The following is a 19,126-nucleotide window of genomic DNA, read 5'->3' as shown; positions in this document are numbered from 1 at the left end:
ATTCCCTTTTATAATTTCCATTTCTATTTTTATGCTTTTTATCTCTTTGTTAAAGTTGTCACTGAATTCATCTACACTTCCCCTAAGTTCATGGAGCATCTTTATAACCAGCATTTTGAACTCTGCATCTGTTAGATTGCTTGACTCCATTATTCCTGGATCTCTGTTCTGTTCTCTCATATGGTTTCTGCTTCTTTGTCTTCCCATTTGGCTGCCTTCTGTGTCTGCTTCTATGTACTAAGCAAAGCTCCTAAGTTTCTCAGTCTTATTAGTGTCTCTTTGTGTATAGTAGGTGTCTGGTGGCACAATCCTGAGAGGAGTTCAGCTGCAGGCCAAGTTTAGCCCCAGCCTGTGCCTCTCCAGGGCCACCTGTCAAGATTCAGCAAGCAATCCACAGATGCTGTGCTTATAGTTGCCTCAGGAAACCACACCAGAGACCGAGGCCAGCTGCCTCCAGTGTGAGTCTAGGCGCTGCTCAGCAAGGTGCACCTGATTAGCTGAGGACACACCTGGATGTGGCTTGGGTGTGGCCGCAAGTTGTGGGAGGCGGAGTTTCAGGGAATCCTCTGGGCAGAGTGACCTCTGTTCACCAGTTTGATGTTTTAGCTATGGCAGCATTGAGTCCACACACTGGGAGGTGGAGGGCTGAACAGAGGAACAATGAATACTGTCTGCACCTCTCCCCAGGAGAGAGCCTCGCCTTCATCCCTCACTCCGACAACTCGGTGCTCCTCTGTAAGTCTCTGATGCCCCCCGAGCTGCCAACTGGGCGCTAGTGCTCAGAGCCAGCAGGTCCGTCACCACAAAAGTCCATTTATGGGCACAGCCCCTTTAAGAGGCATCCACAGCTGCTGGCTGTTGCTGCTGCAGCTTCTTCTGTTCCACTCAGTCGCTTGGGACCAGGCAGCCTTCGGTCTTCGTCCGCTCTTACCTTCTACCATTACAGGCTGATTAATTATTTCTCTCTCTAGTTATAGTGCTCTGTTTGTCTAGATCCCAGGTGACTTTCCTTGTTGTTTGCTCCATGTTTCTGTCACAACTTTGATTTGGTCACAACTTTGATTTGGTCGCAAGAGAGGTGAATAAAGGCTATATCGTCTATGCCATTTGTTTTTTCAATACTTTGATTTTGTATTACATTTTTAAAAAGCAAAATCGGTTTACTAATGTTACAATTATTTTAAAGACAAAAATGTCACCCATAATTCTACCTTTTAAATAGTTGTTTTCATTTGTATAGATCTTTCTACATGAACAGTTTCATATTAAAATGTTCAAAAGTTACTTATAATTTTGTATTTTACTTATTTAATTTAACCATGTATTATAAATATTTTAATTACTTTCTAATAATCTTCACAATGTGTTTAATATTCATAAAATTGGTTTGATATATTATACTTAATTACTTTTTGAACGATTAAGTAGTTCCAAGTTTTTCTCTATTATACATAGTATAGTAATGAACATATTTGTACTGTTGCTATTTAATCAAAAGAAATTTACAAAGTTATTACTGAATCTAAGGATAATTTTAAGCCTCCTAATTAATATTATTTTATTGTAGTCCAAAAATTTGTTTAATTTGTTTATTATTATTTTAAGTATAGTTGGTATTCATTATTAAATTAGTTATTTTAGTTTCAGGTGTATAATATAGTAATTTGACATTTTTATACCTTACAGGTGATCACTCCACCAATTCTAGTCATCATGCTAACTTAACACAATATTATTGGTTATATTCCCAAGATTCTTAAGGATTTTTTAATATTTTTGTTTTTAAGAAATTACAATATTCTAAAAGCTCAGGACATCAGTATCAGTACCAGCTATGTATTAATTTAAGTTAAACAATTATGGTAGATTGACTTCATATAATTAAGTAACTCTTTAGGAACAGTATTTATTAAATTATTAATCTAGCAAACAGTATAATATATTCACAGTATAGTGAAGATGTAGTTTAATTGTATCTCCTTGGGTCTGCTAAAATTAATGTTGAAGACTCAGTTCTTACTTAAGGTTGTATGTGCTCATGCATGTCCATGCATGGATGTTTATGACTATTCCCCTGAGTACCAGCTATTTCCTGGGCCCAATTCTGGGCCTCTTGGAATTTTACAACTCTTTTCTTTGCTTCTTTCTACATCACTATCTTCAACTCTTCCTGACTGGGCTCTAGTTTTTAACTTTAGATACTAATATTTTCCTTCTGCTTCTTGCTTCTTAAAGTTCTCTTTTGAAATTTTCAGGACTACAAAATTATCTTCCCTCTCTTCTCTTCCCATCAAAACTCATTCTGAGATATGAGTTTTCATTGATATCTTCTACTTACTGTCCTGAGGTATGAATACTTTCTTTTTTACCCCTTGTTTAAAGCTATTTATTAGAAAAAATAACTAACTCTGTCATTGGGGAATGTCATGTCAGGTTGTGAGTAAAGCTTGAGCTGGCTTTCTTTGAGTCTTACTGTTCTCAGTAATCTCTTCAAGTGTTCTGACTCTGGGTAGAGAAAAAGTAAAGTATTTATTGCCTGTGGGGAACTCTTGAGAGTTCTTAGTACCTTGCCCTATGAAGTTATGAACTTGGCAACTCTTTTTAGATCTCTGCCCTCATCCAGTCTTTGTTTTTTCAATTACTCCTGTAAAAGGAAGGGATTCCTGATTAGTGGCCCTGACCTCGTCTCTAGCATTTGAGGGATCCTTCTTACTGGAAAATGAAAAAGCATGGGTTGTCTCTCTAAAGGGGAGTCATAGGAGCTTGCTGCTTTTTTCCTATTTCTGACCTTGGAGATGCTTGCCTTTAATAGAATAAAAGAATTTTTATTTAATCATAAAAAGTTATCCTTTATATCTAATAACTATGTAATTATTTTATATCATTAAATTGCTATCTGACTAATTTTCAAAGTTTGATTTTATTTGATGAAAACACCAAATGCAAGTTAATTTCATTTTTATGGTTTGTTCTAGTTATGGCCATTTTCTAAGATAGACATTTTTTTTTTTTGGTAAAATTGGCTAATACTTTACATTAGATTTTGCTTCTAATAATCTAAATATTTCAAATTCTCTGTTGTTAGGCTTTAGTTTCACTAAGCTATTTTTGCTCATTAAAGTTAGTCCAGACAGCATTGAGGAAGAAACTAAACCATTCTGACAGTACAAAACAGAAATGACACAAAATAGAAACTAAGAAATCTTCCTCTTGATTTGGGCATGGTAGGAGAATTTGATAGGAAACCAAGTGGCAAACTTATATACTCTGACAGTGAGTTTGTTCTCCCTCTTGTTGGCGTAAAGGCAGAGAGGCTGTATCTTTCAAGAACCTGCTAAAAAAGTTGAGGTCATTGATATTTTTTACCTGAAAGAGTTTTTCAGAAGCTTCCTACATCTGGTTATACATGTAATTTGTGAGTAATGGTCTGGTAGCAACTTGTAATTAATATCTGTCAAGATTTACAGCCTAGGAGAGGGTGGAAGGAATAGCCTTGTTAATTTACCCAGACAATGTATAAATTTTTTATACCTTTGTGGAAACTTCAGAGAGCAATTTGCTATATTTCTGTGTGGGTTTCATAGAGCATCTTTATTCTTGCTTTTTCCTTGGGAACATTTGTCACAGATCATTCTTTTTATTTTATTTACTGTTATTCATAAGCTATATTTTAGGCTTCTCGTTGTACTTGAGAGAGCCAAGGGGAGATTTGCTTTGCTATTATATTCAACTTCTAAATATAGTCTGATAGTTTTAAAAAAACTAAAAACCCCTAGGAGGCAGAAAAACCAACTAGGCTGATAACAAAGAAATGGAAATCAGAAACTCTGGGGCCTTAAACTGCAGTCTTCTCGTATACAAAATGAACTGTTCATGTAATTAATACTTAGCATCCTTGGGATATATTGTTATTTTCTCAGGTTACAGGCAAATTTTTAAATATTCTGTAAAACAGAGCTGTGAAACTAGAAAATCTTGGAGCTGGAAGGGATCCTAAGGTTATTTTGTAACTAGGCGTAGGAATCCCTTTTGTATATAATTGCTTGCTCATTAGTAAGCATTTTAGTGGCAGGAAGCACATTTAAAATCTAATCCCAGTTATTGATCTAGTCCCAATAATTCAGAGAGCGAGTGCTGAGGAAGCATAATAGTAATAATTCTTTACCTTAATGAAAAAATGGTGATCAGAAGCATTCTAATAAAACAGTGTCTTAAGTGTCTTTCCTCCCGTTAGTTAGGTAGTTCCTGGTAGTTTGTAATTGTGGTACTATCAGTTCTTGAAATATATCTGAGATCTCCATTTTTATATCTGAATCAGAAAAAGAATTGGTTTAAGAGCTTTGATTTGACCAGCATCAAAGCAAATAAATATTAGAATTGATCATTTCTTACTTTCCTCCATGTATAATCCCACAATTTTCTATTTCCTCCCCTCTACTTTGGCCCCTAAGAAAGAAAGGAAAGATAACATAAGCTTGATAATAGATAGTGATCCAAGTACATCAGTCAAAACGCCTGTTAATGTCTAGTCACTTATGTGCTTTGATATTTCTTTCATCCTGCAGGCTTACTGTGGATTTCTCCGTCCTGGAGTTTCTTCAGAGAATCTTTCTGCAGTGGCCACAGGAAACTGGGGCTGTGGTGCCTTTGGGGGTGATGCTAGATTAAAAGGTGAGTGGATAAATTGTTATAAGGATAATAGCATTCTGATTTGGAGGAAAGGTTAGTCCTTCAAACTGGAATTCTAATATTTTATCGTAAGAAACCACAAAGATCTAAGATAAGAGAAAAAGAATACTTGACACCATCCTCTTTTTCTTACAGTGTTTAAAGGAATTCTTATTTTTATTTGCTATTTCCCATCAGAGGTCACTCTTCCCTCTCTATTCAGTATTTAGGTACCCAAGGATAAACATTTCTTGAATTTTATTGTTTATGTTATTAAAAAATCACAAAACCTTATCAACAAAGCTATAGGCCATTTACTAGATTATGACATTTGCTCTACTCTCAAAATTATCAGTTATAGAAAATAGTATTATATCTTAGGATGGTTACAGGTCTGACACAAACTGGGTGTGCTGCAATACAATCCTGATACTAACTGCCTAGAGTTAGCATATACCTCACAGGTTAAAGGCAGAGTCCTCCACAAGATTGCCCCTATTTCAGGCTCTAGCCAAAAGTCTAGGGTCGAGGTAGGTGTTACCCCCGGCCACCCATGCATCTGACCAACTGGCTACCAATTTGGCAAGTTCCCATGATCCCCCTCAGGTGTGATAATTTACTGAAGTGATTTCACAGAACTCAGGAAGGTGCTATTACAATTTTATTATAAAGGTACACATAGGGTGAGATCTGAGAGCTACTACAAAGCATCCACGCCCTCTCCTGGTGATGTCAGGTCAGTCACTCTCACAGCACATCAATGTGTTTGCCAACCAGGAAGCTCCACTGACCTTTGGTGTCCAGAGTTTTTATTGGGACTTCGTACACAGTCATTGGATTGTTTGACCTTTTGTGTCCAAAGTTTTTGTTAAGACTTTGTGCATAGGCATCATTGGATTGTTGGCCACATCACTGAACTTAATTTCCAGGCTTCCCTTCACTCCCTGGAGGTCAATAGCTAAAAATCTGAATGCTGAAATTATCGAGGGGCCTACCAGGAGTCACCTCATTAGCATAATAAAGACACTCACTCAGGAAATTCCAAGAGTTTTTGAAGCTTCTGCCAGGAACCCAGGACTAAGACCAGACAAATTCTTTGTTATATTACACTTATCAGCGTAACAAGAAAACAAAGCAAGCGTAAAAGAGGCAGCTGGCCTTGGTAGCCAAACTAGATATAAATAAATTCCATCATGTTGAAAATAGAACAGTTGAGTCTGTCATAATTTATGAGTCTTATTTTTGTAAAAATCACACATCATTATATTTTAAATCCAGAAAGTTATCATTAAGTATGTGAAAATCACCAGAATTCACTGTTAACTTTCTAGTGACTGTCTTTTCAGATATTTCTATGTCACAATCTGTGTAACCATTTGACATTAATAGAATAACACCATATATTCTATGCCATAACTTCCTCACTTTGAAAACCGTAGTCTCATGGATGGCTTTCATCAACAAGTGCAGATCTACTGTTGACATGTTTAAATAGCTACATGCTTTTCTGTTTTATGTACCTATATACCATAATTTATTTTACTGATTCTCTATTCATAGATAATTGATTTATTTTCTTTATATTTTAAGCAATACTAGAGTATATAATTATGTTATATATAATCGTTTCCTTAGGATTAATTACTAGAAGTAAGATTAATGATTCAAAGGATATATATACTTTATATTTTGATAACTTGTTGCAAATTGTCCTTCTGAAAGACTGTCTCGAATTCTGTTGTCTTCCTTGCACAGGCAACCTCACAAAGAAGGGATTGTCGTTCTTTTTAATTTCTCTGAGGTTCAATAATTTTTATATGTTTATTCACCATTTTTATTTGTTTTGTGAATTGTTTTTTCACATCTTCTGCCCATTTAGCTCTTAGGGAGTTGTTTCGATTTTTCATTGGCTGGTAATAATTCTTTGTATATTAAGGAATATTAATTATTTAACTGTCACATGTTGCAGATATTTTTCTCAGTTTTTTCATTTATTTCAGCCTGTTGGGTTGTTGTCATATGGTATTAATTTTTATGTGTTCACATTTTTGTGGTATGCTTCAAAAATCTTTCCTGTTTCTTCATTCTAAAGACTTTCATCCACATTTTCTTCATATTAAAAAACAAAAACTGCATCTATTTTCAGTGTTTTGAAAGTCTATAGAAAAGGGATTTCTGGTTTTCATTTTATGAAATTCTTTGTCATCCTGAATTTGTTTGAAGAAACCTGTTTTTCACTCTGGACTTACTGATCTTGTGACAGACACTTTTTTCTGTTTTCTCTTAAGTAAGAGTACATTCATGTCATCAGTCTAGAAACCAGGTCTGCCATAAGCCTTGGTCATTTATGATGGACAATTTGAGAAGCTTTATAAATGTGTTTATTTCATTTCTTTTCTTTATGGTACAGAATTTAGACTGCAGCTTTGCTTCCTCTGGTGACTAACAAGCATGGTACAAAAATTTTCATTGTATAATTCATTTTCTTAATTATCGAGATTTAAACTTTGGAATGACTTTTGACCATTTTGTCCTCTTTATTTGCTTGAATAATCATAAAAATTGTGAGCAGTCATAATGTCCTTGGGTGGGGATTGTTTACTAAAAGTGATTTTAAAAAGAAAGAAGTTATGGTATATCTATGTAATGAAATATTATGCAGGCATTATTATTAACTATTACAGAAATATAACTGCTGATATGGAAGGATGTTTTTGGAATCTGCCAAATTGGGGGGAAATACACAATATATGTAATATAAGCCTTTTAAAAATTAAATTATGAGTATAAAATATTATACACATATTTAAGATTTTCTATGTTTATCTGTTTATGTGCAAAGGTCAATTGTGGTTGTCTTGAGGCGAGGGATATAGATGTTCTTTATTTTCTTTTTAATCTGTATTTTTCTGTTGTGAGTATACATTGTTTTTGTTAAAATCAAAAAATTTTCTGACAACATAGACATTGAGAGCATTGTGCCAAGTAAAATGAGTAAGACATAGAAAGACAAATACTATATAGTCTTACTTACATTTGGAAGCTAAAAAAAATAAATAAAACACCAAACATGTAGATACAAAGAACAGATTGGTGGTTGCCAGGGGTTGGAGGTTGGGGTGAAACTGGTGAAGGGAGTCATTCATTTCCAGTTATAAAATGAATGAATCATGGGGATGTAATGTACAGCATGGCAACTATAGTTAATAATACCATATTGTATATTTGAAAGTTGATAAGAGTAGACATTAAAAGTTCTCATTACAAGAAAAAAAATTTTGTAACTATGCATGGTGATGGATGCTAACTAGACTTATTGTGGTCGTCATTTCTCAGTATATTCAAATATCAAATCATTATGTTTTACACCAAAAACTAATATAACATTAATATGTCATATCTCAATTTTTTACATGTCCTTGGGTTTAGAGAGGCTTTTGTGAATTTGACCTCAAAGGCAAGGGAAATAAAAACAAAAATAAACGAATAGGACTATATCAAATTAAAAAGCTTCTGCACAGCAAAAGAAACCATCAGCAAACAAAAGAGGCAACCAGCTGAATAGGAGAAGATATTTGCAGCTTCCGATAAGGAGCCAATATCCAAATTATACAAAGAACTCATATAACTCAACAATTAAAAAACCAAACTATTTAATTAAAAAGCAGTCAGAGCACCTGAACAGACACTTCTCACAAGAAGACATAAATGGACATATGAAACGATGCTCAATTTCACTAGCTATTAGGGAAATGCAAATCAAAACCACAATGAGATACCATGTCACACCTATTAGAATAGCTGGCATCAACAGGACAAATAATAAAAAGTGTTGGAGCGGTGGAGAAAAAGGAACCCTCAAACACTGCTGGTGAGAATGTAAATTGGTACAGCCACTATGGAAAACAGTATGGAGCTTCCTCAAAAAATTAAATATAGAATTATCTTATGACCCAGCAATCTTTTTTCTGGGTGTCTACACAAAAAACTTGAGAACACTTATCCATAAAAGTATATATACCCAGATGTTCCTTGCAGCATTATTCACAGTGGCCAAGACATAGAAACAACCAAAATGCCCTTTGATAGATAATTGAATAAAGAAGATGTGATATGTATATACAATGAAATATTATTCAGCCATAAGACAAAATGAAATACTACCATTTGCCACAACATGGATGGATCTTGAGATTATCATGCTAAGCAAAATAAGTCAGGCAGAAACAGTTGAGAACCATATGATTTCACTCATATATGGGATGTAAAACGAAAAGTAACAAATGGACCGGATGAACAAACTCATGGACACAGACAACAGTTTAGTGGTTCAGAGGGAAAAGGGGGAAGGGAGGTGGTAGAAAAGAGTAAAGGGGTTAAATATACGGTGACAAAAGGAAATTTAACTTTAGGTGGTGAACATACAATGCAGTATACATATGACACATTATCGAATTGTACACTTGAAACCTATATAATTTTATTAACCAATGTCACCTCAATAAATTGAATTTTTTTAAAAAATGAGTTAAAAATGTCAGCCATCCGACTGGTATAAGCCCCTCTTTTATAAGACTACCTTCTTGTTAGTCACATTGCAGACGTGTGCAAGGGGGCACTTAAATCCTAGATTAATTTCGAAGAGAAGAAAGCACCAAGAAAGATGTTTGCTAATGAACCACTATTAAGGAGATAGAGCAGTTGCATAAAGAAGAATCAGAGGCTATGGTCCAAGTCAGAGTATTGATAGATGATAAAATGTTGGACAACTAAAACCCTCTGAGAGAAGATAAACACAGGGCCAATATTAACTTTTTCTCTACTGGCCAACTTTTTCTTAAAGATTCTTCTGATGCTATCAGCTGCTATCCTTACCTTATAAGAGAAAGAAGGAAGGGAGGATAGTTTTAAAAAAATTATGAAGGGAGAAATTATGGGAATGTGTAAATCCATAAACTTGTATTTCTTTAGAAATAAGGCTAAATATTTTTAATATGCTTGTTGCCTAATTGTGCATGAGTTGTAAAATTTATAACAATTTAATTTTGAATTGCTTTCATTGTGTATTATACTTATAGCTATTCACAGAATATTTTCCATACATTCATTCATACAACAGATATTATTAACAACTTTCTTCCCCAGGCAACCAATGGGCCTAGGAGCCAAAAGGTAGGATAGAAGAGACATGAGGAAGAGGGAAGAGCTTGGTGCCTGTCCACTAGCAGCAGCCAGTTACCTCCTGCACACCAGGATTAAAAAGGGTCTCTCTCTGTCCTCCTGCCTGACCTTCCATCTTTCTGAGCACTCTGTGGAGGCCCATGGAAAAACTTTTGAGTGATTGTGAACTCTCCTTATTTCTGGGGTCCTAGCTATTCCAAAGTGACCCCCTAGTCCACACTTGGCTTTTAAAATGTTGTTAGTTTTAGTTAATTTATTCTCACCCATTTGTATGGTGGCCACCTCTTTCTCCTGTGCTCTTTCGAAGATAATAGTACCTGTGTTTCATCTCTTGGAGGGGCTTGTCATGCCAAAGTTGCCTTGCAAACTCAGTTCCCTGGTAGACTCAAGAAAAGTTATGATTCCGTAGATCACTTTGCCTTTTCTCATTGTTAAGGTAGAAGCAGTGTTTTTTTGGTTTTGAGTTTTTTGTTTTGTTTTGGTTTGGGTTTGTTTTTCGCAACTTTATTCATCTCATCTCCGTAGAGACAGTGGTGTGGGCTTCTGCCCTAAGTGTACACCAAGACTCCTTTGTTTAAAACTTCTATGGAAATACTCTAATTTGACTAACTTAGATCACTTTCCCATCACTTGGACCAAATTGTTGTAGCCCAGGAGTCAGTAAAGACTGGATACATCTCCTAATGAGATCAAGAAGATTTCCAGTTGGTTTTTATTACATATTCACATTCAACAAAAAGTTTTCTGAGATCATAGAAATTTATTTATAAATTAGCTTTCTTTTATACCTTATGGCCCATTTATATCAAACCTAAATGATGTCTTCACTAGTTATTTTGCTATTTTGGAGTCAAGATAGCTAAACTCCAGAAAAACCATTGTTCTAGAAAAGATATGAGCCCGGACAATGCTAATAAATCATTTTCTACCTTGCCTTAGTTGTCTTAGCCTATCACTTTGGTTTTGGGGTTTGTGGAAAGTCTGGTTGTGGAAGTAGGAAAAGGGTGACTCAAAAAAATAGAAGGTAGAGGAATAGAATTATTGGGCAAGGTTACCCCAATTTGTCTGCCACAGGTTCCTCTTCCCTTTGCTTCCTTCTGTCAGAACAGTCTCTATTTTTCTCAGCCTTGCTCCTACACACTTAAGTAAAATATCCCTTCCTTAACATTTCTGCTTTGTTCTCGTCAGTAGGGCCCAGTGCCTAGAATGGAGTCTTGTATGTTAGTGCATTCAAAGTGTCTGGAGTAAGTGGAATGGTTATCAGCACCTTGGAGATGCCACTGAATTAGTGGATCTGGGAAAGGGCTTTGGGAATTTTTTTAACTCTGGGAGTTGCTGGTGTTCAGCCATGTGTAAGAAATGCCACATTCTCTTCTTTAGTTTGCATAATTACTCTGCAGTTTATAGCCTCATTTTTAAGATGAAGAGACCAAGGTTTGTATAGAGGCTAATAAACCTGCCCAAAGAGAACCACTTACTAAGTGTCAGAACCAACATTTAAACTTGGCCTATCTTCCTCACAAACCAATATATGTTGTTAAACATGTTCAATTGCAGTCTGTGTTGTAGGGATTATACGAAATGTTTTTCCTTACATGTATTAGCTTATAACAGCCTGTTAGGTAGGTGTTATTTTTACCTTTATAGATGGGATAACTGAGACATACAGAGATAAGTAACTAGCCTGGGATTACAGGAATATCAAGTGGCACTGCTAGGATTCAAACCAGGATTAATCCCCAAGAGCCCAGTTTATGTGCTCTTGCTATTTAATCTTTATTGACCACAAACTGTATCTGGATGAAGATTTGAGAATTGACATTCTAGAGATTGTGGTTGAATTCTTGTAGGGAGGAAACAATTAAAGCAGATGAAAGGACCAAAGATTGAGCCTTTGGTAATATCTGCTGGGAGGTTGGGGGGTACTGGGGGAGGCAAGTGGTGTCAATATTAAAAACAGAAGCCAGAGGACAAGACAATTAGGGAATAAGAATTGGCCCTGAAGAGTGAACTAAAAGCTTTTGGGGCTGGTAGTAGTGCTTGTGCTTTCAGGATAATGGGGGCATGAGAGCTCCGAAAACATGTTGGATGTCATTAGAAAGACTTCAGTAGTACTTTCAAATCTATACTATTTTAGCCTGCTTGCCAGCATGCATTTAAATAATGTAAATAAAAAATTTGAGGCAGTTCATCTGACTGGCATATGGTAAATTTGCTTGGAATAGAACAGGTTGACTTAGCATGTCAGCTTTACAGCATAGTGAGTGAGAGTGCAAGTCCTTCATTCAGACTGCCAGGGTTTGAATCTCAGCTCCACAGTTTTCTGGCTCTGTGCTATAGACAAATTACTCCTTTGGTGCCTATATTTCCTTATTTTCAAAATTGAGATAATACTAATATTCAATTTCTCTAAGGATTAAGTGAGTTAATCATAAATCTTGAGTTTGTGCTTATAAAGTTACTAGAACTGTTAAGCATGCCATATTAGCATTTGTTATTAATTTTATATGCTAATGGTCTTAAACCACACCTGTGGTGTATCCATCATTTTACTAATTTTTTTTATTCATCTGTTGCAGGAAGACACTATGAATTGTTTTTTGATGTTATTCATATTTATTTGAATTTTTTTCATAGCTTAACGTTGATGCCAGAAAGAAAATTAAAGCCAAGCTCCCTGCAGGTTAATTTAAGTGATTATTTTGGCACCTAGTTGTGTTTGATGTTAGAATTTGATACTTTTATATTATACTTGGAGTCAGTCCACACTACCTATTAGATTTATGATACAAGAGAGTTCACTTAAGTCGTGAGACACAATTCTCTAGATTTACAAAGGTCTTGGAGATGTAGATAGTGAAGTCTGAATTCAGTTCTGTTTAAAATGATCTTGTGTAAGTGATTACTGATGTATCTAGGTTTAAGATTAATATATATTTCTGAAAATTTCATTTGTGTATTTATAGTCTAATAGCCAATGCAAGGGGAAAAATTATAGCAGAGATTATGGAATTCTATACTCTGAAAGAGTCTTTAGGGATCCGATTGAACTTCATTGCATAGCTGGGGGAAATTCGGAAAGAGAGTTAAGTGACTTGGCTAGTCATAGAGCTAGATAGCTAGCAGAAGGGTGAGCACTGAACTAGGACTCCTGTCTCCAGTTCCAATATGCTTATGTTACAGTGTGTATTCAAACAGAAATAGATATGAAATCATTTCTTATGGTTTCTCTTATTAGGATCTAGCCTCTTTTTGCTAGCTCTGTCAAGCTTAGCTCTAAGAGCCTATCCACAAGGACAAAATGGCCTGGGAAGCATTTAAAAAATAAATTGGGAGATAAATTTTAAATGTTTTTATTAATATTTCATTTTTAAATTGCAAATGACCAGTTATCTAGTATTTCTATATATGAGGAGGAAGTAGGACTATAAGGACATTTCTTGGGTCCCCTCCCCTTTTATAAATAGGAAATTTGACTTAAAGTCAAATTTTCATTCACACTAAAAGATTGGTAGAGGTAAGCGACGATTCATTCGTTTTCATTTTTATGTGTAGTTTAGGTTAATTAGGAACCTTTTGAAATTTAGTGTACTGAAACTTTAATATATACATAAGTTGGTTGAGCAGTTTTAATTAAAATATCTCTATTTTGAGATTAATTACTTTCAATACTCTGAGATTAATGAGGCCTAGTCATGGCACTTCACATGTTGTGGGTACTCAATAAATATTAGTTTGGAAATTAGGACATACTTTGGTATTTTAGGATCTCACATGTAGTATAATGTCTTAGATTCTTTCTCAAACCTGGGGATGCTCAACCATGTCAAATTTACTAGTTAAATTTAAAAATATTTTTCCTTTCTACATAATTTTAAAAACTTTATTTGCAAATAATTTCAAATTTATAAAAGTTACAAAAAGTAAAATTAACACCTCTGTGTATGTACATAGACTGTATCTATATACATACAATTTTTTTCTGAACCATTTGAGCTTAAGTTATAACATTATGCCCTTTTTCCTACATACTTCAATGTTTCTTAAAAACAAAATATTTTCTTATACAACAAACGCATTATAGTTATTATGTTCATAATTATACATCGATAGAATATTTTTATCTACTCTTATAATCTATGTTCCAATTTTGTCAGGTGCCTTAATAAAACCATTTATAGCCCTTTTGCCCTCCAGTACCAGGTCTAGAATCAGGTTTTGCATTTAATTGTCATGTCTTTTAGCCTCCTTTTGAATCTAGAGTATTTCCACAGCCATTCTTTGTCTTTTATAACATCAACATGTTTGAAGAATACAATGTTCTTTGAGTTTGTCTGCTGTTTCTTCATAATTAGGTTGAGATTATGCATTGTTGGTTAGAGCACTATTTGGGTGATAGTGTTTAAAGGCACTTGATGACCATCTGACCCCATTGGTGATGTTAATTTTGATCACCCAGTCAAGGCGTTGTCTGATCTCTCCACTGTATAGACAGTGAGTTTTTTCCTTTCTTGTAGCTAATAAGTAGTCTATGGGAAGACACTTGCAAAGTGTCACCTAGATTTAGCATGCTTTAATGATTTTTGCCTGATTCAATCTTTACCATGATGGTTACAAAAAGAGAATTATCTCGTTCTCACACTTCCTCCACAATTCCTGGTTAGTTTTTGGCTTTTTTCTGTGAACAAAGAGCCCTCCTTCCTCTCCTCTATTTATTTACTATGTATTATTGGTGTAGATTCAGAAATTCATATTTTTTCAATGGTTCGTAACTTATTATTTTACTTAATATTTTGGTACTTAGCTTGTCCAGTTTTGGCTAGTAGAATCTTCTGCAAATTGGCTTCTGTAGCCTTGTGACAAGCTCCCATCAATTTTACCCCCATCTTTTTTTTTCTTTTAGCATTTTTTTACCCTCTGGTATTGCAGAATATTTTGGGCTTGTCTTGTACCCATCCTGTCCAAACCATGGAATCAGGCATCTCCCTGAATTCCAGTTCCTTTTAAGGGAAATAGTATTAGATACCAAGATCTGGGCACAAGGTGTGTTCATTGCTACTGGGATGTCTCTTCTTTTTTGTTTTTTTTCAGCACACAGAACTACAAAATCTGTTCTTTAGAGCTCGCTCGCTCTCATTCTCTCTCTTCTCTCTCTCTCTGTCACACACACACACACACACACACACACAAACACACACAGATTTTAGATGTCATGAGTATACATCAGTGTCTTCCATTTCAGTATGTCCCCTCGAGTTATTTTTTTGTCTTTCCCTGTTCCATATTTGTGTGTCCTCCCATAGAGCGAACCCCAGCTCCCAACAATATCAATACATTGCCTCATTTGCTCAATCCTGAAAGATATCTAAAAATACTTTCAGAATTGCTTTGGTAAGCAAACCTAGCAAAAAGGGTCGGGGATTTGTTTGTAATTCTTTCCTTCTTGCCAAAGACTTAGGGTGTATTAGTCAAATGTTGTGTTCATAAGTTACTTTCTTTCATCCTTTCCTTTTTCCTTCCCCTTCAGTGTTTTTATGTTACTATTTTAAAATAAAACGGGGCTCATTTGTTTTAGTTTATTTTCAATTGTAGGTTCCTTCCCATTTCCATTTTTATTGTTTTAATTTTATTTTTGAATATGTAGAATATTAACATCCTCTCAAAAATCAAAACTATACAAAACTTATCCTGATTTAGACTACTACCCCTGTTTTTATCAAGGAAAAAGATATATCTAGCAAAAGGGCATTTATTGTACCTATGTTCAGTTTTGTTAAATAAATTTTGTCTATTGAGGTGAAGATTATAAAGGAACTTAATTTTTGGAAACGTAACTTGAGGCTCAGTGATTTGTAACTTAGATTCCTGGGGACAGTGATTCTAAATGATTTTCCCATTCTAGCACACCAGAGTTACTGTCCAGTGTTTTCAGTAGCATTCATTCCATGCTGCAGTGATTAGGTAGAGAAGGGAGTGCAGGAGGGATGAGGGTGTGCTGTCTAACCCACTTTGAGTTTTCTCATTGCCATAGGTTTTAATGAGACCATTAGAACCCCATAAGTACCTTGGTCAGGGAAAGTCACAGAGACTCCTGTGATACAAAAGACCAGTGACTACATAATAAGATAAAATGATTAAATCAAGCAAGCAAACACAAAAATTTTAGTTCCAGATTAATATAAGCAAGAAAATACCACCTTAGTGCCTTGACTGTACTACCACTAAAGCACCTTCCTTTGTTTGTTTTCCTACAAAGGTGCTTGAGTGGGAATTCTGTGGGTTAATGATAGTCTCAGCAGTATATCTGAAAAGTCATATAACTAGATAATTTATACTCATCCTGTATTTGGCATTTCTAATAATGTATATATTAGGTTTTATAAATCTTTAATGTAGGATTAAAGCTGTGGTGTACCAGCTATAATTTAGCTGGCTGAAGGAACTAAAGGTGTTTTGATGAAAAGTGTCATAATATAGCTGTGTTTTTTTCTCTCTTTGCTACAGCCTTAATACAGATACTGGCAGCTGCTGAAGCTGAACGAGATGTGGTTTATTTCACCTTTGGGGACTCGGAACTGATGAGAGATATTTACAGCATGCACACTTTCCTTACTGAAAGGAAACTGACTATTGGTAAGTAGAAGATAGTCTTGATGGATTTAGCAGAAGGAACACCTGCTAAATCTGGATGGAGCACAGTGAATAAGAAAAAATGAAAGTATGATTTTTGAGGATAGGGGACAAAGTCTTAGAGAGGCAACATTTGTAGAATCACTTTTTCTGGGAAAGTGTCATCCACAGTCTTTGAAAGAGTATGTTGGCTTATTAAAGTAAGGCCAATAAACCGAACTTTTTATGTTTGTATATAGAAATCTGAAAGAGGGAAGGCGTAAGGAGGGTAAATTCAAACTTCAGAGACATCACTCTGAGTCATATTTCTCAGACATGCCAGCATGCTTATCTAGTGTATTTTGGTTGGACATGAAAGGCCTTGCTACTGTGGGAGCTGAATGTAGAATTAGAGGTGCCACAAACTCCCAAAAAGATGCATGGATGATGTACTGTGTATAGCTTGTTTTAATCATGAGTTAATGAGTAGTTTTTTCAAGGTATTTTTTAAAATTTACCTTTTTGGGGAAAGCCTTCCAGGCATGTGAAATTCCTGCTCTATTTTCAGAAGTCAAATTTAAGCATATGTTATTTAGGAGATTAAACTGAGTACTCCTTAGTGTAAGGTTTTATCCATCTGTATTCCTAAATGTGCAAATTGGTCTGGCCTTTTACTCTCCAGGAGAAGTATATAAGCTGTTGCTACGATATTACAATGAAGAATGCAGAAACTGTTCCACTCCTGGACCAGACATCAAGCTTTACCCATTCATATACCATGCTGTTGAGTCCTGTGAGGAGACTACCAGCCAGCCAGGACAAAGGACTGGGGCCTGAGGAGCAGAATGAATAGAACTCCTTTCACCTCTTAGCAGAAACATCCTGTTTAAATTGTTAGATGCGATATATGAACTGACTTAACTTAATATAAATGTGTATTTAATCCACACTTGTATGCAAGGATACAGTCCCTTCCACACATATGCAGTTGTCAGTTTGTACATCTAAGCCCCCTCCATCCTGACTTACATAGGCTTAGATATATTTTTTCCTGTGTTTTTTTTTTTTTCTTTTTCTATTTCCATCTTTATTCTTTGGTTCTTTCTTTGGTTGAACATCAGCTTTCTTATGAAACTCCATGAAAAAGGTTGTGCTCAGCCTGTCAGGTCTCTTTTTTGATGCCATAAAGTTATATAAATTGCCTCTGCAGCAAGCAGATGCCGTTGATGCCAGGGAAGAAGTTGAAATCCAAGAATCTCTTCAACTAGGTTTGCTAATGATCTCCCTGTGAGCCTTTCAGCGCCAACTCTGTTATGATTGCATCGTTTGAGTTTTTGAATTTTGAAAATTGAGTTGGTTTTTTTTTCTCAAACATGTTACATAATGCAAATCTCCTAGGTTAGAACAGTTTTGTATTTTAACAGAATAATTTCCAGAAATAGTTCTTTTGAGACATCACCTTTATCTGTTATGGGTTGTCTGCCTTTTTTCATTGAGAATGTTTTTAGAAACTGACAAGATGGAAGGAAATGTGGAATAAAAGAGACTTTCCCAAAGTGTTAAAATTCAAAAAGAGTTATAAGGTTTTGGTTTCTTGGAATTTTTTTTTTTCTTTTTAAATTAGGATCATTATTTCTTCCTTGGTGCTTGAGGCATATTCATATAACCAGAGTTTAAGAACTGGGAACTTAGTGCTGATTTGTACATGTTGAAGTTTATCTGGTATTCAAAGGTTATATAGTTAATAAATTTTCATTAATAATCATTTTCAGAAATTCCCATATCTATATTTTACATATGTAAATATATGTTCTTTAAGTGTGTCTATGTGCAAGCACATAAAACTTGAATAAAACTGGAGTTGTGGAAAATGATTAGGTTTAGGCTTTATCGGGAGCTCTGTTTAAAATCCTTTATTTACAATTGTGTCTATTTAAAACCTGGCAAAAAACATAAATAATAATGTCTTTTGAAGGTTAAAGTGAAAGCCAATACCAATTCTTGTTAATGGAGAGTAGAGTTTAATCATAAAAGCTTATTTATATTTCTAAAATAATCCTAAACCATATTGTTTAAGTTCTAGTTTATAGTCGACTAACAGGAAAAGCTACTGGAAGTCAAATCCTATTAATAAAGAGTTTTGGTAGATGGTCCAAACTCCTGGTATTAGTATTGACAGGAAAAAAATGGGCAGCTTGGCCAACATCTATAACTCTTTTTGTTTGTATAGAGATTGAGAAGTTAATGGAAATTGGCACCTGAAGGCAGCCAATTATTAATGAAGTTCTTTACCATAGTAACTAAGATTTTTAATCATCAAAGTCTGAGGTGTCTGGCTTTTTTTTTTTTTTTTGACTTTTTATAATAGCTTTATTGAAATATAATTTACATTGCATAAAATTCACACTTTTAAAGTATTCATTGTTTTTTGTGTGTGTATTCAGAGTTGTGCAACCATCACCACTATCTAATTTCGAACATTTAAACTCTCCAAAAATGCCCATTAGCAGTTACATTACATTCAGTCCTATAACTGCTAATCTGTTTTGGTGTCTCTATGGATTTGTCTGTTCTGCACATTTTATATAAATGGAATCACACAGTATGTGGCCTTTTGTCATTGGCTTCCTACAACTGAGCATATTTTTCTTTAATTTATTGGGGTGAC

At 34.9% G+C, this 19,126-nt stretch overlaps 1 protein-coding gene across 4 annotated transcripts in view; it reads left to right on the top strand.

Moving 5' to 3' along the window:
• Window positions 1–18,332, top strand: part of PARG (poly(ADP-ribose) glycohydrolase) — a 114,585-nt gene extending 96,253 nt beyond the window's left edge. For 2 of the 4 annotated variants that reach the window (XM_039872382.1, XM_039872385.1), the window contains 3 exons: window positions 4,566–4,671; window positions 16,354–16,482; window positions 17,141–18,332. In XM_039872382.1, coding sequence (XP_039728316.1) covers window positions 4,566–4,671; window positions 16,354–16,482; window positions 17,141–17,295 — 390 coding nt within the window. In that variant the 3' untranslated portion in view covers window positions 17,296–18,332. The remainder of the gene's footprint in view (window positions 1–4,565; window positions 4,672–16,353; window positions 16,483–17,140) is intronic. The other 2 variants (XM_039872384.1, XM_039872383.1) reach the window with 2 other exon arrangements.
• The last annotated feature ends 794 nt before the right edge of the window (window positions 18,333–19,126 follow it).

This window comes from Pteropus medius, unplaced genomic scaffold (genome assembly GCF_902729225.1).
Source record: "Pteropus medius unplaced genomic scaffold, Ma_sr-lr_union100, whole genome shotgun sequence".
In the NCBI taxonomy this organism is placed as follows: domain Eukaryota; kingdom Metazoa; phylum Chordata; class Mammalia; order Chiroptera; family Pteropodidae; genus Pteropus; species Pteropus medius.
This window is presented reverse-complemented; position numbering and strand designations above follow the sequence as displayed.